The sequence below is a fragment of the Drosophila virilis genome, chromosome 5 (assembly GCF_030788295.1).
Source record: "Drosophila virilis strain 15010-1051.87 chromosome 5, Dvir_AGI_RSII-ME, whole genome shotgun sequence".
Lineage (NCBI taxonomy): Eukaryota > Metazoa > Arthropoda > Insecta > Diptera > Drosophilidae > Drosophila > Drosophila virilis.
In genome coordinates, this window is record NC_091547.1 from 19,215,688 (window position 1) to 19,241,239 (window position 25,552).

At 40.4% G+C, this 25,552-nt stretch overlaps 2 protein-coding genes across 2 annotated transcripts in view; one reads left to right on the forward strand and one right to left on the reverse strand.

The window, feature by feature from the left end:
* Positions 1-213: 213 nt before the first annotated feature.
* Positions 214-4,049, reverse strand: twi (twist family bHLH transcription factor). The gene is made up of 3 exons (XM_002049394.4): positions 2,960-4,049; positions 1,539-1,952; positions 214-801 (listed from the first exon to the last, which is right to left on the reverse strand). The coding sequence occupies exons 1-3, from the start codon at positions 3,859-3,861 to the stop codon at positions 549-551; spliced, it is 1,569 nt and encodes a 522-aa protein (XP_002049430.1). The 5' UTR covers positions 3,862-4,049; the 3' UTR covers positions 214-548.
* Positions 4,050-6,860: 2,811 nt separating this feature from the next.
* The window catches only part of LOC6627135 (Krueppel-like factor luna), a 38,445-nt gene continuing 19,753 nt past the window's right edge, over positions 6,861-25,552 (forward strand). The window contains exons 1-3 of the mRNA XM_032437085.2: positions 6,861-8,295; positions 8,654-8,689; positions 12,953-13,010. Coding sequence (XP_032292976.1) covers positions 8,284-8,295; positions 8,654-8,689; positions 12,953-13,010 — 106 coding nt within the window. The 5' untranslated portion in view covers positions 6,861-8,283. The remainder of the gene's footprint in view (positions 8,296-8,653; positions 8,690-12,952; positions 13,011-25,552) is intronic.

Here is a 25,552-nt window from a genome sequence, read left to right on the forward strand (position 1 = left end):
TAAGTATGTCGTCGTCGTTGTCGATCGCATATATGTAAATTTATGTTCAGATATTGCATATAAAGTCGGACCCCCCCAACGGCGACACAACGACAACATTTTCGCGCCTAATTTAATGGGGGGAAAGACAAAAAAAAAAAGAAAAATAACAAAAAAGGAAAAGAATGAGATGAATAAAATCAACCGCAAAATGGCGACGCTTTTGTGTGTTTTCTTGTTTTCTTTGTATTTGTTTAATTTATACAATTTAATTTAGTTAGCGCTAGACATAAAATTATACCTAAACAATATTTGTTTTTCTTATATTTTTAGTTTTTCATTTGTTGTTGCTGTTGTTGTTGTTGATTTGTTTCTTTAAATAATGTTTTAGCTTAGTCATCTATAAGATATGGAAAGAGCTGCAAGTGCTCGCGAGCACTCGCATTGGAATTATTCACGCTGTGTGCATTATTGTTCAGTAACTGGAAGCCCCAATGGCAATCGACACTCCTCCCCCTCCTCCACCTCCACCTCCGCCTCCGCCGTCGCCACCTCCTCCTCATGCTCGCCTAAGCCTTTTGATGCTGCGCATCACCCTCCATGCGCCACACACCAAATAAATAGCTCAGCTTCTCGGGCGGTATAATCGGTGCTCCATTTGCCTTGCGCAGACACTTGAGATCAGCCTCGGCCCCATTGGCGGCACTGAGCAGGGTGCTGGCATTCCCATAACCGGGCGATACTGGCGACGATTGCGCCTCCAGCGCTTTCAGCAGCGATATATCGCTGGAGCTTAGCATGCGGCAGAGGAAATCAATATATCTACAACGAAAAAGAGGTGAGAAAAAGTTGTTAATTAATTGGGCAGATACAGATAGATAAACATATTTGGCAGAAGCATTCGTATAAAAAAAATAGCTACTCTTAAGAGTTATAATTTTTTGAAAGATGTATTCATATTTACAAATCAGGTAATTTATAAAGCTATAATTATTTGGCTAAGTTTTTCGAAGAAATATTGTAAATATTGAATATTGTGAATTGAAAAGTTAAAAACTAAATTTAAAAAAAAATAATGCTGATATTGGGAAGTAAATAGAAGTCTTATCAGTTTTACTTTAAAGTAAATTTTTGTTGTTTCTAGGGTAGTTAGAATAAAAGTATTTCAGATAAATTAAAATGAAATTAGAACACATTTTGTAAATTTTCCATAATTGAAATTTGAATTATTCTTGATGTCTTGACTTTAAGCGAATACTTAAAAACGGAATATCGTAATTGGCGACCTTTTCTTTTAATTCATTAAATCTTCATTTTTGTTTTTTTTTTAAACTATATTTTGCGATATATTTCGGCAGCCGTTTTCTGGCTAATTTCCTAATAATATTTAATTCAGTCATGTTGTTCACATATTTAATGTACATATAAATGTTACGCAGGTCATTTGGGCTTTAGGGACTGCGTTAAGTTTCCACCCATGGGTAGACTCAGGTATCGGACCCCGCAGACAAACTGGGTTAAGCCCGGGCCGGAAATGCCGGGTAAAATTGTGAACTTACCTTGTGGCCAGCTTGAGCGTTTGTATTTTGCTCAGCTTATCGCTCGGCAGTGTGGGTATTATCTGTTGCAGTGCCTTGAATGCATCGTTCAGGCTCTGGGTGCGCTGTCGCTCCCGCACATTGGCCATGACCCGCTGGTTGCTGAACTCGTCCGTTTCCTCCGTTTTGCTTGGCTTGCGTTTCAGGCGGCGTCGCGGCTTGCGAAACGCCTTGCCGGCCGCATCGCCAGCATCCAGCAGGCTGCTATCGTCGCCCAGGCACGTGGGCGACATATCCTCCAGCTCATCCTCCTTGGCATAGCCGCCCACGGAGCTGAGCGCCGTTTGGCGCGCATATTCCATGTCATCGCGATCGGAGCTGGAGTATGTGCTGCCGTTCAGACTATTCGCTGGATCATAGGCCTCATAGTTCTGACTGCAAAGCGCATAAGAACATTATAAAAATTGAAAATTACCAAATTTAAATTATTAACTATAATATACAAAAATTAAAAAGAGTTAAGTAACAAATAAATAAATTTTAATAAATAAATTTCTAAAAATAAAGATTTCTATAAATTTATAGATCTTTTAACTCTTAAGATGGCTGATACATATAAACATATTATATAGATGCGATTGTCTTTATAAAAACTTAAAAAAGTTTCTTTAAAAAGTTTAAGAGACTCTTCCACATAAGAGTACTGAGCCTAAATTATGTAATTACTTGTTTGAAATATATATTTTTTTTTTTAAACTTTTTTATATAAAATTTGCAATCAAGCATGATCTTAGAAATTTTTTTTGTGAGATGTTAAAAATGCTATTATATAGAAATAATCGTTTTTTATGTCGAAACATATTTTTTGAAATCAAGGATCAACTCTATTTTTCTAAGCATCTTACAAAATGAAGACTATCTTCAGATAACTTTTTGATGCAACTTTTAAAACTTTTTAGTTTGGTTTAAAATATACGTTATTTATATGTTTATTGCCATAAGAAGTTTTATACTGAATAACATTCCTAATATTCAGTGAATATCTGCGATAACGCAAATGTGATTAAACTATCTTTTTTTTTTGGATTCTCTAAAGGAATATTAACCAAGATATTTGTGCCTTTTTAGAGGAATATTAAGTTATTTAAATAAGTTTTTTTTTTGATTTAGAAGAATGTTAGACGCAAATATTTCATTGATATTTTGAAATTATCATGAAGATATATATTATCATCTATATATAGTACCTATATGCTCTGGCTTTTGATAGGGACTTTAGAGACATATCCTATTAAATGTATCTTTGTCTCATACTTTAATTTGATCAAGTTTAGAGTTAAACAGCAACAAAAAGGTTATTAATATGGGGGCAAAACGAATATATGTCGTAAATTTAAAATAAGATAAATACATTTAAACATTGATCTATGAGATACACTTACCCGGTTCTATAACTGCTCTGAAAGTGCAGCTGTTGCTGCTGCTGTTGCTGCTGCTGTTGCTGCTGCTGGTGGGCAATTGTCTGCGGATATCCGCCGTATTTGAAAATGTGCGCCTTGTGATCCTGCAGCTCCTCGTCGGCAGCAAAGTCGAAATGCGAGTGGGAGTGAGAGTGGGGCGAGAGGCAGGCGCTTTGCTGTGTGGGCGCTTGCGCCTGCGTCTGCGCTGCGGCCACCTCATCCACGGTGGTGGGCAAATAGTCCACATAGAGCTGTTGCTGTTGCTGCTGCTGCTGCTGCTGTTGCTGCTGCTGTTGCTGCAACAGTTTCTTGTGCTCCGGTTGCATGGACAGCGCATCCGTTTGGCAATCGTAGTCGCTGCTGCTGCGCGACCGCTTGCCATGCTCATTGAGCATGTAGCCATGTGGGGGCTGGGCTGAAGTTGCCACGCCTGCTGGAGTCGCTGTCTGCTGCTGCTGTTGCTGCTGCTGTTGCTGTTGCTGCTGCTCAAAGTTATGTTGGTTGTTGTTCAGCTCCAGGCTGCTTTGAGCGCTGTGATTACTGCTGGTGCTGAGCACCTCGTTGCTGGGTATATTATAATCCGTATCCTCAAGTTCTGTAATGCCGTAGGCCGCATAATCCGCAGCATTAGGCGCCAGCGAAGGCAGCGGCGCATATTGCTGTTGCTGTTGTTGCTGCTGCTGGTGCTGCTGCTGCTGCTGTTGGTGTTGCTGCTGTTGCTGTTGCATGTAGTGGGCTGTTGGCTGCTCCATTAGCTGCATATAGGCGTGCTGCTCCACCTGTATGAGCTTGATGACATTATGCTGAAGCTCCATTATGTTGGGCAACGTTGGCTTGTAGCTAATGTCTAGCAGCACCTTGGGCGACACCGAGCGTGCGCTCATCGTTTGATTGGCAATTTTGAATAATTTACTTGCCCTAACTTTGCACAAGAAAATATATTTTCATATATATTATATATAACTATATATAGCACTATATTTGTATCTTGTTAGGCGTTGTCTGATTCACGGGCCGCGTTATGTTTACAGTTTTTGAGCCGTGTGTGTTGTGCGCGCAGCGGCAAAGACGAAACGCAACTGACGCACGATCCTGCCGGCCATTGCTCAGATCGATGTTTTGCGCAGTGCTCGTACGCCATTCGCTGTGCGCTCTTCTCGCTGCGCGAAACACTAGTTGTCTCGCTCTCGCGCACGCAACACCCGCTTGGCTACGTCTCGAGCCTATGGCGGCTGCGGCGCAGGTATGACGTCAGGCCGTTTGGCTCAATTCGCCCGCGTCTGCATTTCGCTCTTGGATTTTCTCATCCGCGGCGGCTGCAATTTTGCGCGCTGGGTTTTGTCACCCGACTGGCAAGAGGCAGAGCGCGAGGGAGAGAGATGTAGCGAGTCCCAGAGAGAGAGACAGTTCTGGATTTTTGAGGACTTGGGTTATTTTTTTTTCATCTGACAATTCTACGTAAACATAAAGCAACTGGGAAAGCGTAAAAAGTTGGTTTAGGATCGAGCAATAAGCGAGTAGGAGAAAATTAGATATCATACACTTTATTTTGTTATATAATAAACCAAAATTCCATCATTATTTTTAGTGAATTGCTATTTGAAAAGATTAATTGAAATCTTTGCAAGCTTGGGAAAAAACGTATTGAATATGTAAATAGATGAGACTAAAAATGTCAAAATTTAATTTTATTATGCCAATATTAATATTTAATATATATATATTTAAAAATATATTTAGGTATGCTGATTTTAACTTAAGCTTTAACTTAAGCTATAAACTCCTTAAAACTAGTTATTAAATTAAATTCAAAAAATTGATTTACAAAATGTGTTGTTATTAATTATATTAAGTTTATATTGACCAAAACATTATCAAATTATTTTCTTTGCATTTATAAATCATCGTGCCAAAATTAAAATCCTCAAACCAGCTAAAGATCCAAATAAGGAAACTCCACAAAAAGGTTTCATTATGCGTAATTAGTAAATTCCCACACACACACACACACAAAGACACAATCCCAATCCCATAAACCTCATCTAGAAAAACACAAAAATCCAAAAATACGAGCGAGAAGTCAAATTTCCGGATATAATTATCCGCCTGCCTGACAGCAAAAATACCCGATTAATGCGGCGCGCGAACTTCCGCTGGAAAACACCGCCGAAAAAGGACGCCGGATTCACGTCCTTTGGACTTACCTAACCCGAGCCGAGTAGGGCCGAGCAGAAAAACCACGAGGAGGGTTTTTTTTGTGCCCTGGGTTTGCCCTCATTACCTGACTGCTGAAGCCGGCAAAGAAAGAATATCGCAACACTAATTAAATCAGTTTGTTATAAACTAATATTTAATTAACAAACGCTTAAGATTAGTTTTCGTTAATATGAGCTCACAAACGAATTAAGCTTAAGTACAGTAAAAATGCAAAGCATAGTTTTGGGCGCGGGCATTTAAAAATAGCTAGAAGCTGATGCTGGGTTGTTGCCTTGGCTAAGTCATGATCGCAGCTGAGCCACAAAGCGCCCTATAAAATATTTAGCTATAATAAAATTTATTATGACAACTTTTTATGGCGGCTCTCGAAAGTATGCCGCATTTAAAATAGCGAAATTTATAGCACATCATTTGTTTGGTTTTTGTTGTTTTTGCTATTATTGTGATTTTGCTTTTTGTTGCTTTAACTGATTTGCTGTTTTTTACGCATTGGCCACGGTTAAGTCACGTAGTATATTGATTTCAATTGCGTTTATGTTGATTTGGATGCGCACGCAAAAAAACACAAGAGCGAAAAAACGTAACGTCTAGATGTTTTTCTTATAAGAAATGCGCGCTTTTAGATATTTATTTTGCGTGCAAAACAACGGCGGCCGCTTTCCATTTTGACAATTCCAATCCTAATCCTGTCATCTGAGAGCAGCGGGACACATGTGTTTGTGTGCGTGTGTGTGTGTGTGTGTGTGTGAGCGTGAGAAGCAACTTTTGGTGCACGTAAATCTCGCTCGACAATCAATTAAAATTAAAATATTTTTTTGTGTCTCGCATTGCGGCATGTCAGGCGAAAAGGAAAAACAATAACAACAGCAACAACAGCAACAACAACGTTGTCTACATATTTGAATTGACTTTTGATGATGTATCACGATTTATTGTTACCAAAAATGGTTGTCAAAGCGCGTGGAAAAGTGGATCAGTCGCGTCTAACGGTACACGCGCAGCGGCCAGAGAGCGAAAGAGAGCGCAAAAAACTCCCACAGCTGTCGGACTGCCGAAATGCCTTTTGTCTCATGTGCTTTTGCCTGTGCGCCTGTTCGCCAGTTCGCCCGCTCGCCAATTCGCCTCGTTTGCGTTTTGCGTGGCGCAGATGCAGCTTCAGATTAAGCGGCAAAACACATAACAAGGCTGATGGACGTGCAAGCATCTAAAAAACTGTCACACACACAAACGCACACACGCGCGCGCACTCACACACGCACATAGCTGAGCTTTATGTGCTGTTGTATTAATTGCCTTTGGGCGAACGCCGACAGCCAATGAGAAACGCTGGCGCCAACACCTACGCCAAACTCGTCGCGCGTCTGTGTGTGGCAATGCATGTTAATTAAAAATACACAAGCAGGCACACAAACAAACACACCAACATACACACAAACACTCACACACACACACACACACTTGTGCGAGACAATGTAAACAGTTGGCCACCCAATAATATGCGCGCCAACTTGTCATTTAGTCTAGCTCCACCTTAACAAAACAAACAAACTGGCGCACACACACAAGCGCAGATATACACGCACACACACAGGCAGCGACACACAGGTATGCTGAGCTGCTCCAACGCAACATGTTGGCTGCGGCTAGTTTCATTCCAGCAGCGAACGTGGCGCTAGTCGGTCGTGTGTCGCGCTTCGTTTTATCGTGCAAACTTCGCGCTTAGTTAAACGGTACAATACGAGCTAAGCTCCTTTTGGCTGCGCGGCGACCGTTATAAACGTGCGCGTTGCCTGTGTGTTTCTGTTTCATGCGTTTCGCCGTTTCGTTTGCCGTTTGTGTTTATGTGTTTTGTGCAGCCGGCGTTTGTTGTTGTTGCAGTTCTTGTTTTTTTGCATCAGCTGCGCGTGCGTGCGTGCGTGCGTGCGTGCATTCCGTTTGATTTAAATGGCGTTTTAAGTGAAATTAAAATGACGGATGTGCTGTAATTTGCACACTCACTTGTACACACAAACACACACACACACACACATATATATATATATATTTATGCAGCACTCACATACGTACAGACGAGTGTCAATAAATTTTACAAACACGCGGCAGCCCGTGGGGCGTAGCATGTGCCTAGCCTTTTGATTACAACTACACAGCGCGTGATTACAACGCCCCAGCAACAGCAACATCAGCAGCAGCAGCAGCCGTTGATCGAATTAAGTGTGCATCGCCTCGTTTGTGTGTGTGCGTGTTTGTGTGTTTGCCTGCTGATTGCCGTTTGTTGCGCCCGCGGCTGCGTGTCCGGCAATTGAGCGGATATGCAGGAAAATGTGTAAACACCCCCGCCCAGGAAGCCGGCTGCAATAAGTGCTAATAAGTGACCCGACCGGATGTATTTATGAATTTTGTGCGTTTGACGCCCAAGCGTCGCACAATAAGCGCGTTGGAACAGTGGAACAATTGGAACACACACAATACGGTCATGCGCTGCCGCCTCAATAAATATTTGCCTATGGCCAGCTAAGCAACTCTCTCGCTCACACACCCCAACCCACCCCTCACACACAAGAGACCGATCTCGCTCGCTCGCTCGCGCGTCACGCACCGCAAAGCTTTTCGCTTCGTCTGCAAGTTTTTGCACAATGCGGCGGCCAACGTCGCTGCCGTCGCTGCCGTTGCCGCCGTCGCCGCGTTGGCTGCGTCGCCGTCGCTAAAGCGCCTGTAAAAGCCCGCAAAGAGGAACACAACAAATTTGAAATTGCAACTACCGCCCGCTTGGTGCGTTGCACTCTGCCTGTGCCTCTGCCCGTGCCTTTGTGTTGTGTCTGTGTGTGTGTGTGTGTGTGTGTGTTTTATTGTTGTTGTTGTTGTTGTGCTTGTTGTCATTGATTTGGCGGGTAGCATGCAGCAGTGGCAAACGGTAACAGCTGCTGCGACAATAGAGACTAACTACAATAGTTGCAGCGATTATTTCAAGCACCATCGTCGTCGTCGTCGTCGTCGTTGCTGTTGCAGTCACAGTCACAGTCGCAGTTCCGTAACGTGGCCAGAACGTTGCCGGGCAATTATTATTTTGTAAGACGTTTTACAATTTAATGGTTTTCATGGTAAGCACCACTCGACTTGACTCGACTCGACTCGACTCACTAAGCCAAAACGCCAACGCCAACGCCATATGCTATATGCCATGTGCCCCCGTTCTCAGTGCAGCCATATAACCCCGTTGCCCCCAACCTTGCCCTCTTTCTCTCTATCCCGACACGTTTTCCTTACCCGCCCCTCCCCTCCACTTGGCTGTTTGCTCTGCCCTTTTTGGACAGCAGACGCCCCTGAGTGCACCCGGAGACACACTCGGAACCTGGCTGACACCTTCATAGCAATGGTCGTGGCATAATTAGGCTACACACATATTATTCCAGTTTATTATACCCTGTTTTTAAGTTATCTCTATATTTCTGTTTGCAGAATGGACTGGGATCCGACCCTCTGTCAGCAAAGGAGGTGAGTTTCGTTCGAATTTAGCGAGTCCCACAAATCCTCCTCAGCTTCATAGATATGCAATAGTTAACTGAGTGGCTAAAGGAAAATGATTAAGGATTTCCATAGTTCATAGCACACATCAAAATAGGTTTTTTTTTGCTCAAATAAAAGGTTCTTACTGCCCAACCTAGGCTTCAAAAGCTGTAGAATTGAAATAGATGCAGGCTAAACATTATTTTGCTAATTTTGGTAAAGAATAAACATTATCACAAGGATAATGCGTGAAATCAGGAATACTCTCAATGCATGTCTTCATATAGAGTGAAAGCTCTCTTGAGCGGACAGCTGCTTTTCTAGATTTCTTGACCTTTTCGAGGAGATGTTCGCTTCAGAGATGTGTCGAAAAATCACAACAAAAAATTGCAAAAAGAGATTGAAAACTCTTAATTGAGAATTGTTTAGAATTTTAGCCAAGTCAACATTTTTTTTATTTATGTATTCATCCTTATTTTTCCAACACTGGAAATATTTCTGTTTGCTAATAATAAAATTTGTAAACGTTATTAAATCTTTCTAAAAGATTTTAAAAATGGAAGCTCTCGCCAAAACATGCATTAAAAATGTTTTTTTAATAAATATATCTTAAATAAAATCGTAATGACATAAAATTTGAATTCTTGCAAGTATCTCAATTTCTTGTAAAATTCTTTACACATAATTTTCGTGCGCAAAAAAACTTGTATATGCTTCAAAAATATTTGTTTTTAAGCGAGAGTTTTTATACCCAAAATGGGTAAAAATCTTGGTTTGAACAAAAAACAGAAAGATTTCAGATTGGAAACTTCCAAGGGCGAACCTTATTTTATTTACATCTGTACTAATAACAGAAATTGATCGAAACAAAAGTTGAGTAGAAGCTTGCTCAAAATGCCTCCCGAAAACACAAGGAACAAATATTAAGGAACCAGAGTGTTGGCAATAGCTGAGGAAATACCAAATCAATTTCATAAATTTAAGTCCTACAACCTACAATACTTCTGTTACTTCTGGATATTAAAGATCTGCATCTCAGAAAGTTATGTAATATATTCAGTGATCTTTTGCAAGACTTAGTACAGTTAATTGAGCATATTTAGAATTTTATTTTATTTCGAATATTCCGGAATTTAGATATACCTTCAGAGTCAATCAGGATGCATCACAGCCCGGACTTAAGTCTATTGCAATTATTTTCAAAACCAACTCGGATTTCTTCTTTCTTTCTATTATAAGCACAAATTAAGCCCAAAGATGAGTTGTTTTATTTCTTAAAATAAGTCTCCTGTGCTTAAATCTTTCTGTTAACTAACAAACTTTACTCGAATCATATCGCATTGTTAAAGCGCGATCAATTAATATAATTTGCACTTGGTGTATTACACTCTCAGAGACTGTAAAGTAAATGATATAGTTCGGTTTGTGGCAGCATTAATGACATCTAGCAAACAATTCCCAGCTCTGCAATTGGTCGCCTTATAAAACTCATAAATCGCCGCAAATTGCGCGACTCAAAGCAAAAAGCCGCACAGCAACTGCTTTTTTTGTTAGTGCTTCTTTGGTGTGTTGCCCGAAAAATTCCTGCTGCAAATATCATTTGCCAGCTCACATACCAGCCGGAAAACAATCCATAAAACTGGCCATCAAGTCAGCTCGAGCGGAGCCGGACAACCGGCTAATGGTCAACTCCTCTCGATCGGCGCCAATGAGAAATTTCAGCACGTCTCACACAAATTAGCGCAGCGATTGCAATGCCAATAACAATATCATAAAGAAGGGCGAGCGGTCTATAATAGTATAGTATAGACTGTGCTAGGGGGAGATGGGGACTGACGGGGAACAATGCTGGGTAGATCGATAAATCAGCGCAGTTAAGCAAGGCAATTAGATAAAATGGCTGAACAGTTGCTGGGCCCGCATATCAATTGCAATGGATCTCGAGCCGAGGCTCGGCTTCAGCTCGATGTGTCCGATGAAGTTGTTGTCAATGCAATCCATAAGATAAACAGCCCAAAAGTCAAACGATTGCATGTGCTCCCGCCGGACACAATCGAAGACAAACTATCTAATCTAATGTTGTTCTCAAAGCCAATGAGCATTTGTTTGTATAAATAAATGCAGCAGCAGCAACAGGCCAATAACAACAACAAACATTGCCCCAGGGGGGGGTCTCGACTACAACGATACCTTGTAATTAATATGGTTACCCAATTTAAAGTTAGCGACTTTTAATTAACTGCTGATAACTAACAAGAACTGAGGTTAAAAACAATAAATATTGCACAATTACAAGCAGCCGCTTGTTATAGATAATAATTGCCAAAGTATTGCATATTATCATCTATTCCAAAGAAAAACAAAGTAAAACTAAAGCGAACTCGTAGCCATATTTATTTGTGACCTGCCTCAGTTAACATAGCGTAGATACGGGAACGCTGGAAGTGGAACATTCCTACAATTGCTTGCAATCACACTAGAATAAATGTTAATAATAAATATTAATAAGCAACATAAGACTTGCAGCAGATCCTTTTTGAATGTAATATAACATTTACTATTTAAAGAGATATTAAACTAAATTTAAATATATGAAAAATTAAATATTTTGTGTTTCCTTAGTTATTTGAAGAGAAACAGCAATCAGTCCCAAAGCTCAAAAAAGATATAAAACTCATTTTAAATATAGAGTTTCGCAAATTGAATCTTCAAATTTAAAATTGAGAAATAAATAAAAAGGCTTTATCAACTTTTAATATGAATAAACCAAAGAAAAACTAGGATTTGTTTTGCTAAACAAATATTTTCAATTGAGTCTCTAAGGATAAATATTCAAATCCAAAAGTTTTAAGAGAAGATTTTAAAATTAAAGTCAATTTAGATTTTTTCAAGTCTCATATATGCGGCATATTTACATATTTCCCTCAATGAAGAAGTCCTGACACGGAATGAAAAATAAATAATAAAATAAAAACTATATTATTTTCAAAATTGTAGTTCAATTAGTTTTTCCAGTCATTTGTGGATGTTCTTTTAAAGCAGATCTAGTTAAAAACCAACATTCACTTTCAATGCTCAGCTAACTGATTGAGCTAACATACCCGATTAAGCGTGAGTCTATTTACTGGGCATGCCACATCGCGTGGCTGTGTGGCTAAGTGTAAAAATCGCAGCATCTAGAAGTTGGCCAGCTTGTAAATCGCCCACTCGACGCTGACATTTTTTCATAATTTGCGCTACAAGCTTGACAATTGTCGTTTGTTGCCCACTGGGCAAACCAGCGTATTGTTCTTGTTGTTGCTGCTGCTGTTGTTGTTGTTGTTGTTGTTGTTGTTGTGGTTGTTGCTCTTGCTGCTGCTGTTCTCGTTGCTGTTGGCAGCTTGTATGCAACAACAGCGCGCTGCATCCGTTTGACCAAAAGCTCTTGAGTTGGCTAGAAACACGAAGTGTTGGCGCTTTCGCACCTCCAGTTACGGCTCCAACCAAATCTACCCAGCTCCGCAGCTCCTCGGCTGCCCAGCTCCAAACTCTAGCCGCATATCGTATGCCCAATGCATACATATATATACAGAGTGCTAAATTAAAATTTATCCGTTTTATGGCGCTGCGGGCAGCCAATAACTGTTTTAAGCCAACTTTTTGTAGTTTTATTATTTATATATATTTTTATTAACTCTTTTTTTTTGTTGTATTTTTTTTTTAATATTTTTGGTTTGTTCGCTTGGCTTTATTGCCGTTAGTTTATTGGTCAAGATTTCGTAAGCGCATAACGCGCAACAATTGCGGTTTCTCTCATATGGAGCAGAAGCGGCAGCAGCAGAAGCTTTCGTCCCCCGCCAATCGGCGGAAGTCATTTGCGGTTCCACGCAGTTGAATTCAATAAGCCAAACAGCTGCCAAGCACGCAGCGTTTTAGTAGATAGAGATAAGACACACACACACACGTACTCAGTTATGCCTCCCCCACTCCCCCCACCAGCTGGAAGCATAGTTCTGTGCAGCATTTTGTCAAAGTTGATTAGCTTTAGCCATAGCCTTATTGTTTAGCCGCATATCTAATAAGCCACACTCTTAATCATAATTATGTTGTTGTTCACGATGCTGATCTTAATCACTTCTCTCTTTCACTCTCTTTCTCTCACACTCACTCACTCACTCACTCACTCACTCATTCACTCATTTACTCACTCACCCACTCTCTCTCTCTCTCTCTGTCTCTCTCTCTTTCTCTCTCTGTGTTCTTCTTTTGCAGGCAGAGGGCCCTCCGGTTCAAGTTGAACCAGTTGATTTGAGTTTACGTTCGCCGCGCGGTAAGTTGCTAATTATATACAAGCTCGTCTTTAAGCCCTGTCTGGAGTTCGTTTTTTTTTTTTTTTGTATTGTTGTTGTTTACCAACACTTACCGTTTTCTTGGCCAGCCGAGAGAGCACATTAACATATATGGTTCCGAGTAATTAATCAATGGACCCAGCCATCAAGTCTGTAAAGTTGACTCTTTAAAGCGGGTCAACTAAAAATAATACCGAAAAGAAACCAATTTGTGATCCCGAGTGAAAATCGAATGGAGGCGGGTGTTTTTAATTATAACAGCTGGCAGCTTGCATGGATCTTAAGTAAACCCCTCATTTATTTTTTGTGGGTGGTCGGTGAAATATTCGTAATTGATAAGCAGAACATTTTCTTGGCTTAAAGTTAGTTTTAGTTTAAGCGATCGGGATCAGTTTGAATGAAAGTTGAAAGTTTTTGAAAAATTTGTGACAGCTCTTAAGTGCTTAGGTTGTAGAAAATACAAATTGCCTGCAGATAGTCGCACGAAATGCTTAAGATAAAAATTGTTTACCGCACAGTTTATACGGCTCAATCGTTAAATAACCATTATAATTAATTTTTAAGCCAGTAGCTTTCCATGAAAACGATTAACGAATCGTTTTTTGGCAAGTTTATTTAATTTTTATATTTTTATAATTATTATTATTTTGATTATAAGTTAATATTTATAGGCTAATCGAGCATTTGAACCCATATCCTCATTGTTTAGTGGGCTAATACATGTCGATAACTGTTAATCAAGGCGTTAAATTTGACAAATTGTTAAATGCATACATTTATTTGTATCCTTATTGACAAATTTGCGGCGAATGAGGCAACGCTCCGTTGACAGGTTGGCAGCACAACATTAATTCATTTTTCGAGTTTAATTGTAGGTGGCAGCACTGCAATTTTCCTCTTGCAAACATTTGAATGCTGGCAACGCTGCTAGCTAATTTTTCTTTGTTGTTTGTTGAGATATTTATTTTATAGGTCGACTCAACAAATATTAGAAGACTGTGTCTATAAACAAACACTGAAGAACAAAAAGGAGATTTACTATCTGTCTATTTTGTTCTCTACTTCTATCTTGTAAATATCGCAAGAGATTATTTTGACGCTCTAATTAATCAATTTTTGATGGATTGCGCGTAATCTAGTTTTCCTAATGAAACTCTATTCGACAACATAGCAATTTATGCAAATTTGGATTTATAAATTAATGATATACAAAAATTATCGAACGCTTTAAATCACATTTATTTCTTGTTGTCCTCGACTGAACGAAATAAACTTACCCAGAGGCAGCCGGTTCCGGTTTCACTTTCATGCAATCGAGTCTTAGATCATCCGTGTCAAAGTTCGTTTGTTTTTATTTAAAACATGATATGGATGCAAAGGCATATTTTGGAAAATACTTAAAAATTGCTGAATTTCTTTTTTTTTCTTTTTTTGGCGAAAGTGATATTTGGAACGCGAACGCCTGCAGTTGTAGTTAATGTTTAAGCATTACACGCAGCTCATTTAGTTAATGAAATACAAGCGCATAATTATTTCTATTTCCATTTTCATTTCCATTTTATGTGCGTTCTTCGAGCTGCATGCAACTTGTTGCAAGCTTCGGTCGTAATCATCATGGAAATCACTTGTAGGCCCATAAAACCGATTCACGCTGATTCTCTCTAAACGTAGCTCCATTTCTAACGCAACGACAATGGGCCACAGCTGTTACCTACCCACTGAGCCAGAACCCAAGCTGAACCCAAACGGAATGCTAATGGTGCGGAGGGTGAGGTGCCGGGGGAGGGCTGGTAGTGCCTAGGGAGGTAAGGGCATGCAATCTAGCGCAACTAACAAGCCCATAGAGAGCGTGTGTCGTTGCTGTTCGGTTCTTGTTGGTTTTACCACTTGACCGACCACCAGCTGTTGACCATTTGACCTTTTTGGCAGCCTTTCTCTTTGGCTAGGCGCATAATGTGTATGTGCTAGTGTGTGTGAAGTTAACAGCAACGCCCCAAACTGTTGCCCACTGCGTGGTACTTACCCGTTCCGGGTCTCAACTCATCAGCAGCGACATCATCAGCCCATGTTGCCAGCGACTATCTTAAGAGATGGATGGTTGCTTCGGTTAGATATATAGATAGTTATATGGTTGCGGCTGCTGCTGCTGCTGCTGGCCGTAGGGTGCCCAGAGCGGTACACATAATTTAATTAAGAAGCAGAGCTGGGCTTCAGTTTTGTGGTTGCCTTAAATGGCTATACAGTAAGATTAACAGCTAAGAGCCAAAACGCGTTGCGTTCATTAGACGACGACTAAGAGAGTTTTTTTTTTGAAAAACTAAAGTCTGAGTTCCACTCGGCAGTTGCGCATATTAATCAATTAGGCATGATATTAGTGAGGGCATCATTAATTTTGTCAATACGAAATGCCTTTGAGAAGCGCAGAGAGAGGCGCACACTCAGTCGTTCGCATGTTAATGGTTTTCGTTTTTATGGCGTGCTACCACAGCGCGCGAGTTGTCTGCGGATCTGTGGCAAATGTGTTAAATAGCGTTAAAATTTGTAAAACAAACGGCACATAATGGGAGACCCCGGCTTAATTTTCAAGTTTAACGGTCATTCAGCATCGCCTTATATATATACACATATATATACACTTGACTATTTGGCTACATAAATTATAGCTTTTAAATAATTATGCAATTAGGCAGCGGCCACGATAGCCGATAGCCGATAGCCCCAAACTGCGAATGAACTGAATGAAGCAAAAGACAACAAGATGGAAAAAATATGTATGTGTATATACACGAGGTGCTGACTACGAAATACCCTGTATAAGATGGTTAAAATCGTCATAAAGAAAGCTTGTGTTAGTGTTAGTTAGTGTAAATAACAAACCATTTTTGTTTGCGGAAAGCTGCGAGAACACAGATCACTCTTTAAAGAGACAGACAAATCAAAAAATCCGTTCAACTCTTGGGTTCAACGGGAGAATTAAATGTAGAGCCGCCAACCTTATCCCTTCCGCGAGCAACTGCTGATCGCAGGGTATAACCAAATTCAACTAAAACGCCAAAAAGCCAGCCAAAAGACTGTCCGTAGTATCCCCACAAGCTGAGTGCGAATTCCCACCAAGTCTAATTGCAGGCTGGGAAGCGTTGCAGCTAAAACGAAACAACTACAACTTGATTTATTTAAGCTACCCAAACAGCCCATAAATAAAGCTGTTGAACTAGCCGCAGAGCGCACTGGCTGGAGCTAAGGGAGGGGCTGCTGCAGCAGAAGGTGCAGGGGCAGGGGCAGGGGCAGCTGGTGCAGGCGTTGGTGACGGCAACGGTGCCGGTGCCTGTGCCTGTGCCTGTGCCGGTGCCTTACCCACAGTCTCAGCCAGAGTCTCTGGCTGAATCCCAGAGCCAGACTCAGACTCGGGTCTGTGGTCCTCCTCTGGCTGGCTCGGCACTTGGGGGCATAGGCTTTCAGGTTAAGTAGATGCGGCGACACGCGGGTCGTTGCCAAAGCGAACGACCTTAAGACGAGGCAACAGGCAACAGGCAACATGGGGCACCACTCCAGCAAACCATTGAATGATATGCAAGTTTTCAGCTTGTTCTTCTATTTTTGTGTTGCGCTTAGTGTTACCGTTGCTGCACTTCATCGATGCGGCTGCTGATTTTTGGCATCTCGAGCGATAGAGTCCAACATCGCCGCTTGCCATCTCATAACTGGCGGCAGCGGCGTTGTCGGCCGCTCCTTGACTCGAATGCAACTCGGAATTCATACCTGGGCCCGCACAATGCGAGTGCCAGGGCGATTGTTTTTTAATTATGCCCGAGCTTCGGCTGACACCCGGACAACAGGCAGCAGTCAGCAGTCAACAGTCAGGAGGCACCAGCTAGACCAAGTCCAGGTTCTGTCTGTTTTTTTTTTTTTTTTTTTTTTTTGGGGGGCGCTGTTTAACATGGCGCGTATGTAGCGCGCTTGTCGCTGGCTCCTTCGCGTTGACTTGGACTCGAGTTGACTGAGTGACTGCCTTTTTGAGGTTATGTGAAAGGTCAAGTTCGTGATCGCATTCAAACATTTTTGCCAACCACTCATCTTGCTGCGCAGATCGGCGTACCGACTGCCGACCGCCGCCCGCCAGCTGCCACCCGCCTCCAAGCTCGCCCGATTCCTCAGTGAACTGCGGGACCAGCGTAGTCGTGGATTCAGAGAGGGGGGGAGGGGCGACACGAGTGTGAGCCCGACCCAAAGCCAAGAGACGTCGTAGAAAAATTGAAGATGAGCGTGCCACCACCACGCCACGATTCTGCCATTGCCACACTGCAGCCCCTTGCCTCCTCCCACCCACTACCCATGGCTCCATTGCTCCTCGCCTGCCTTGTCGCACCAAATTGAGTGAATGTAAACTGTGGTTTACTTGTTTCCAGCGTTGTCATAGTAATTTTTCTGCACTATAACAACGGGCAGCGTCGCCTCCAACTTCAACTCCAGCCCCAGCCCCTGCCCCAGCCCCAGCCGCAGTCCCAGCCCCAGCTCAAACTCCGAACCCAACGACGGTGGCAGCAGTCACCCGAAAAAACACAGAAAACAGACAAAAAATGGAGATGCTGATGACACTGGAGACACGTTGTCTCTCTGGCAATCGTGCAACTGACACACCAGCAACAACAACAACAACAACAACAACAATAACAACGAAATGTTATAGCAGCATATGCCACACGAACCAAAAATTACACTGGACAACACAGGGTGCGGCTGGTATGTGCGCAGGGCGGGGAGTGTACAACAATCTTCTTCTATTTTTTTTTTGTTTGGGTGGGGAATCAGTTTCTTCTGCATCTTCTTCTCGACTGTGAGGATGATTTGAATGTCGACTGCCGCTCATGTGATTTCTCAGGCACTTTGATTGCGGATTAGCTGCCTACATAGTACATCATTTGGCTGTTTTGTCTGGCTTAAATTTTTCATTAAAATTTTAGTGTTTGAGCTGGCGGAGATTTCTTGAGGAATTTATTATTAGGCGTTGTTTAGGAACATTTATTTAATTTATGACATACATGGCGACTAGTAAACTCCAATTTCGCAAATGAATTTTGTAATTTGTAGTTTCAATTGCCAATTGTATTTTATATATTAATATTATAAGGAACAACTTACAGATTTCCTCGTAAGCAATATAAGGGAACAACATGACAATATTGTTAAACTGGTTTGGCTTCTTTAAGTTTTTATTATTTTAGCTTTTTGTTTAATAACATATCTTCTTAAAATCAACAAATTTGTAGTTGGAATCCTTTTACTATTCAACTAATCATTTTGTTGAATCTAGGCTTATATTACTTAGAAATAATAAATTAGTAAATAAGTGATAAAATCATTAATAATTGTTATTGTAAAAGGCGTAAGATACATACAATTAATAAGCTATTTGTTATTAGTTTGATTAGAACATTTTTATTTTCATTATTGTCATTATTATTCTCTTATTATTCTTAATCTTATTATTATTAAATTTTTTTATTATTATTATTATCAGTACCAATAATAATTTTATGGCTATTATTATTATGATTATTATCTATTAATATATTTTATCATAAAAATAAAAATAGCTATCAATATTTTTATTACTATAATTATTGTATTGATATTTTTATTATAATCATCATCAATATTATTATTATTAATTTAACTGCACTGCCGCCTTGTCAACAATTTTAGCTCCCAAAATCTCATATATTTCGCAGCCAATTAAGATGTAAGCTAATTAATAAAGTATTTTAAATCATTTGCAAGTGTACAAGCCTCGGCCATAACTTTACATGGTTCTTCACAGGCGAATACGCTGCTGTGGCCAAATGTATTCCCAAATGTAACCCGAGACTGATCGGACAGACATGCGTAGCTTTTGGCGTCAGTTAACGCCTAACAAGTGCCTCAATGGCCGGCTGGCTCCCTCAGGCCACAGCGGTTGGCCGTGTGGGCCATAAATCAACGCCCATGTTGGCAACTGGGCAACCAAAAAACCTGCTGCACAGTGTTTTCGCTAAATGTGTGTGCGCATCTTCCCAGCCGCAGACACAGGCGCAACCCAAAAGGAGCCTGCGAATAAATTCAAAATAAAAAAAGCGAAACAAATATAAATAAATAATAAAAAAAAAAAAATAAAATAAAGAAACCAAGAGCCACGCCGCGCGTTGTCTGCGCTGCCGCAGCCCAAGCAGATTCATCCCAGGGCCTGGCCAGGGAACAGCCGTAAGTAGATCCACGCTTTCGTGAGCAAACAATTCGAAAGCTGACAAAAGTGCTGTGCAATAACATGTTAACGACGATCTCTGCTGACGATCGATACGAGTGCGAGTCGAATGCTGAAAAGTGACAGAGAGGGCGATAGAAAGAGAGCGGGCTACAGCCCACACGACGACGAATCATAATACACGACGCGGGCTGCTCCTCAAAAAAAAAAATAAAGAAAATCAAAATACATTTTTTGTCTTCGGTTTTTTTTTTGTCTATTTTGCCAACCAAGTTATCGGCACAGATATATATCGATCGCATCTGCATCGAGAGCTTTTCTCGGAGGCTCATTCGTTTCGTGTAGCTCATTAGCTGGCAGCTAATTTCGCAAGCGCTGCCAGAGACAATGCCACAGACTCTGCCAGCATGCAGCATGCAGCCGGCAGCATGCAACAAAAAAATGTAGCCTGCATATTTATTGGTCATAAGTGCGCCGACAAAAAAAAGAAAACTAAACAAAAACAACAAAAAAATTGTTTGAAAATTTGTCTCCAACTAAAAAAAACAAACAAAACAAAACATACAAAAAAAAAAAGGCCAAAACTGCCGCCAAAAAAGCCAAAATGCTTGCATATTAGCAATTTGCATTGTTTGGGCGCAACATGTGTGCAGCAAACGGACGGAGGGACCGAGGGACAGCTGGATGGAGGGACTGGCTGGTGTCTGCACTGGTTTCTGGCCTTTCCAACTGCTGCAACTGCTGGCCTTATATAAAAGCCAACAATAGCCAGGCAGCCTGCCTGGCTTGTACGTAGCTGTGAAAGAATTCTTTAGCCAAATGCTGCTGCGACTGCAACTGCTGCATCCGCCTCCAATTCGTGCCCAGACAGCGGCAGCAGGCAGCAGCACCCGCGCACATGCTCCTAAATGGAGCCTTCGTGTAAACAGAAAAATTTGACTCATGACTTTGTTGTGCAGACCCCCGCAACAACAACAGCAACAACAGCAACAACAGCAACAACAAGAGCAACAACAACGGCACCACACATTCACATCCTTTTTTGGCGGGGGCATGCAACACAGTGCTACACTTTTAGTTTTGCTCAAATTAGTCAGCGGGATTTTTGCGGCTGTGTTTCTACAAATTAACGCCAATTTCGTATCACGTTATTAATAGTAACCATTAAATTGCCCGCTCCACGCTCAGATCATTATCTGGCGGCTAACAAGACAACAACAAAAGCCGCTAACCGCTGCTGGTGGTGCTGCCGGTGGTGCTGCTGGCGGTTAGCCGCACTGGATGCTGCCTGGCTAGTGGGTGAACCACTGTGATTCCTTGCGGGCTCGAAATTGCCAGCCGCAGCTGGCCGGCAACGTCTTGCCTTAATTATCTGCATGGCCAAAAAGAAAAGAGCAGCAAAAAGTTAAATAAAAAACTATACCAAATTGTTTATGTAGGTATATATATATACAAAAAAAAAAAAAAAAGCAGCTGCAGTCGCGTCACCTTTGTTTACCGTATCGAGAGCGATAAGCTTGTTAACTGTTAACCAAATCTGTAGCAGGCCACTGAAAAATGGCCAAAAACTCCTCTGTGTACTCCGTGTGTACGCCCACGTTGGCCATTTGTGCAACGTGCCGCACTGTGTGCACTCAATTTTTATTGTTTTTATTTTATTTTTTATTTGCTAGCTAATCAATGGCCTAGTGGCTAATTAATATTCCTCCTAGAGATGGCAACGTGAGCTGCTTAGAAGCATAAATTATAATTGATCAAAAAAAAAGAAATATCAATAAATAGCTAAGAGTTGGACAAGTTATCAATGCTTATGCTGACATTATTTAAGGTTATTTAATTGAAAATAATACTGTTTCAGCTCAATTTATTATAGCTGATATATTTTAATTCACTAGAGATATATATATGATAGATAGGTATACTAGATATATTATATTATTCTATTAAGGATTTCTTTTATAAAATCGTAATTTTATATTCTTTTAAAGAAAGTATATAACATTTTTTTATAACATTTAATTTTTAACTGTAGCTTTTATTATCAAACGCATTTTAATGTCATTTATATATACTCCTTTCTAAACAGAAAATATTTCAGTTTAAAGTTTAATATAAAAATACATTGCCATATATAGTCCCTAACTGAAGTATATATATATATATATATATATATATATTTTTTTTTTTATAAAATAAGTATTGCTTTTAATTAATTACTACTAATAACATTGGCAGATTAAGCTAGTTATATGAGCTTAACTACTTCCCGCAATTTTCCAACCTTTTTATAAAGATATTTGGTTAAAAATTAAATATGAAGTTAATTTTAAAATTCAATACATTTTGTGGGGACAAAATAAATTGTTAGACTCTTTTTCAGTTAAATTTTATTATTTATTCAATGCATTTTATAAGGTTTGCATAAAGCGATGACTAGAGCTTTTTACGCGTTCAATAATGTTTCAATTGAATCAATTTCGAAGCAAAAACTTTAAGCTGTTTATCTATTTAAATTTATGTCTATATTAATTGAACTAATGGAACTTGTGATTGCTTTGTGCTCTGCGCATGTCCATCTCTGACTTTTGTAGATACTTGGCCAAGATTTGCGACTACTTAGAGTTAGGCCCCGGCGATGCCAGATAGATAAACAAATGCGAATCGGATAATGTCATGTAGCCATGTCATATGTTAGCAGCAGCAAAAAATAAGTAGAGAGAGAGAGAAAAAAAAACGGACTACAAACTGGAGCAGTAAGTCAAAAGCAAAGCTAAAAAACATTCTTATCGATTACACCTGAGACCTCAATCAATAAATTGATTGTTAGCGATCAGTTTAAGGCAGGCAGGCAGGCAGGCAGCTAGCCTGGCAATGCCAAGTGGTGCAGCGGTGGTGCAGCAGCCACCATGTGCCTCGCATACAAAAGAGTTAAGCTGTTGTTGTTGTTGTTGCTGCTGCTGCAGTTGGTCGGCTCTTAAGATAAGCCGCCGTGGCTGCTGTTGCTGCTCTGCCTGGCCTGGTCGCAGCCTCTGTGGCAGCCTGGTTTGGGTCCAAGTCCAAGCACTTTGATCGTTGCCATGCGATAGGCGGCGAGCGGCGTTGTTAGGAAGTCGTCGCTTGGCCGTTTGTTTGTTTGTTTTCTTATGTTGTTGTTGCTGTTGTAGTTGTTGCAGTTGGTGTTGTTGTTTCATTTCGTTGAGGCATAAAGCAAGATTTGTGTAAATGTCAGGTGGTAATAGTGACACTGTGCGCCACTTGATTGGTTTTACTTTTGACCAGCGCAGCAACAGCAACAGCAGCGCCAACCGCAACAACAACCACAAAAGTGACAACAACTGTGTGTGCCAATTTTATTTTATTTTACTTTATTTTATTTGATTTTTCTTCTTTAGCCTAGCTGAATTGGTCGCAAGGTTGTTATGGTTCTTGTTGCTGTTTGCATTTCTTTAATTGGCTCATTTTCGCGGCACATGTTGGCCAAAAAAGTACAAAAAATTACAACAACAAAAATGGTAGCCAAATATTTATTGCAGTTAAATGAAAATGCAGAACGTTGCGCTCGAGTACACGACTATCGCATCTAAGCCATCAATAAAACATGTAAATCAATGCCAGCGCATACATGGCGTATGAGTAATGTTGATTTCCTCAGCCAGTGGCAGTTGTCAACTGGCAAGAACTTTGACCATGTTGTGACAGTTGAAATACAATCGTATCTATACGCTTTTGATGCCAAGCGTCGACTTACAACATATTGAAAATACTTAAGCTATTTGCGAATTTCAATAGCTTAGTAAACAAATACTTTTCGATTTGGCAAATAATTGTTAATTTGTTTTTATGTTTCTTATGTGCACTGAACATGCCTTTTGAGGGAAATCGTGTATTTCACTGAGAGACCATTCCACTATATATTAAAGCATTTAAAACTTTCCCTTATTTTCGAAGTAGTGCCTATTTTCTGTTCTTTCATTATCTGCAGATTGTTAATGCTTTTATGCATTTGTTGTTTATCTTATATCTTTCTGTAGGAAAGATCGGTCGAATAGTAGGATACTTTCATTAAACTATGTATTTTCGAGCTACATTATTCTCATATATCTGCAGGATTGATGCATTTTCTTACTCTCTTATTTAAATTTTAAGTCGAAACCTTACCTTATAAGCGTATATTGTATTTGTGCAAAATCCAAATGTATGTAACAGGCAGAAGGAAGCATCTCCGACCCCATAAAGTATATATATTCTTGATCAGCATCAATAGCCGAGTCGATCTAGCCATGTCCGTCTGTCTGTCCGTCCGTCCGTCCGTCTGTCCGTATGTATGAACGCAAAGATCTCAGAACATATAAGAGCTATAGACTTGAAATTTTAGATAATTGATAACTTACTCCGTTACCAAGTAATCGATAAAAATCGATATCGTTATCTTGTTTTTTGGCCAATTTTGGTAAATAATAAGAGCTAGAGTCCCCAAACTTGACATATAGCTTCTAAAATATAATATATATATGCATTTGATGGTGGAAGAAGAGGGTTCAGGGTATCCCTTACTTGTTTTAAATCAAAAGTTGCCCTTGTTCAATTAATTTTTTTTTCTCTGACTTTTATACATTGTGTATCTCATGACTTTCAATTGTTGTCAGTTAACAACGAACTGAATGAAAAATAAATTGCTTTACTTTAAGAAGCTTAAAAGTTTTTTTTTTTTTGCATTTACTCTCGGATAGGCTGCTACACCCAAACTCTCAATCGCAACTAGTTGCCATTGATGATCACAAGTCCGCAGAATACAGACAGAGAAAAAACTTCAAGCAGCTTTGGCAACGCCCACCAAAATGCAACGCAGCAGCGGGCGACACCCAAGCCCAAAACTAAGCGGCAATTGCGGCAGTTGCAGTTGCAGTTGCCTGTTGCTCGTAAATTGAAAGCACACGCTGCGTCATCAAAGTCATTAAACTGTCGACTGCTTACGGAAGTTTCACTGATTTTTGGTTTTTTCTTAGTTCGGTTTTTTTTTTGGGTGTGGATCTGCGTTTTTGTAAGCGATATGTGCCGCAAGAACGTCTCGCTCATGAGTGTGTGTGTGTGGGCGCAAACAACGTGGAGGCGTAGAATGTGGCAAGCTAGCCAAACACACAGTCAGCCAGACAGTCAGTCAGTTGGTCGTTGAGCCAGAAGCTGCCTCGCAAGTGATTTAAAAGAAATAATAATAAAAGCGCTAAAGCTGTGCCACCTCCAACTCGGCGCTCGCATCTCAACAGAAGAAGAAGAAAAAAAAACACTGTCGGGTGTGTCAAACGCTGGCGACAATTTCGCAACGCTGCCAAATGATGGAAGTTGACTGAAAGGTGTGTTCTACCGCAATGCCGACTTCCCCCTCGCCAAGCTCTGTGGCCTGCAGTCGGTGCATTTCAAACGTATCGTCGGCTTTTTAATGATACGCACATGTAGCAAAAAGCCGACTAAAACTGCAGCTTGCAACACACAGTCAAACATTTTCGGATTTTTGTCACCTTTTGAGTCAAACCGACAAATTTAAATACGCCGAAAACTTCAATCAATCGTAATGATTCTGAAACTATTATATGCATGGCAGCAGAAATCAGCAAAAGAAAAAAAAAGAAACATTTCAAAATCAAGCAAAGGGAACGACGCCTCCTCCGATTTCGATTGTGACTCCTCCGTTAATCGTGACTTTCACAATCAACCTTCAAAAGGTTTTTCGTTGCCACAAACGAGTAGCGTGTACCAGGCGCAAAATGGGCTGCAAACAACAATAGCAACAACAACAACAACAACAGCAATAACAACTGAACGCCAAGAAGAAGCAGCAGCAACAGCAGCTCAAGAAGAAAAAACTAACAACATTTGAAGCGTTTACTTTGGCGCTTCATCGAATATTATTTCTCACGTTCTATTTTTTTGTTGCTGCTGTCGCCGTGTTTGCCCCTTTTGTTGTTGTTGCTGTTTTTGTTGTTTTTGTTTATCATCGGAACTGAGATTGAGTCGAATGCAGCATCATCAGCAGCAGACAGTTCTCATTGCTTTAGTTATAATGCGCCTATTTTTTACTGGAGCAGTTTTTTTTTTATTTTTATTTTTTGGGGTTTTGTTTTGATTATTCGTAACGATTCTGTGTGGAAGTCGGTGAATGCGTGAATTAAATTAGGCAGACACAGTTCCAAAGCTTAACGTCTACCAAATGAGACACTTATATAACGTAGGTGGAATATGTGGAATGGAACGCGGTTCACATTAGCTTTAACTAGTGTTGATAAGCAT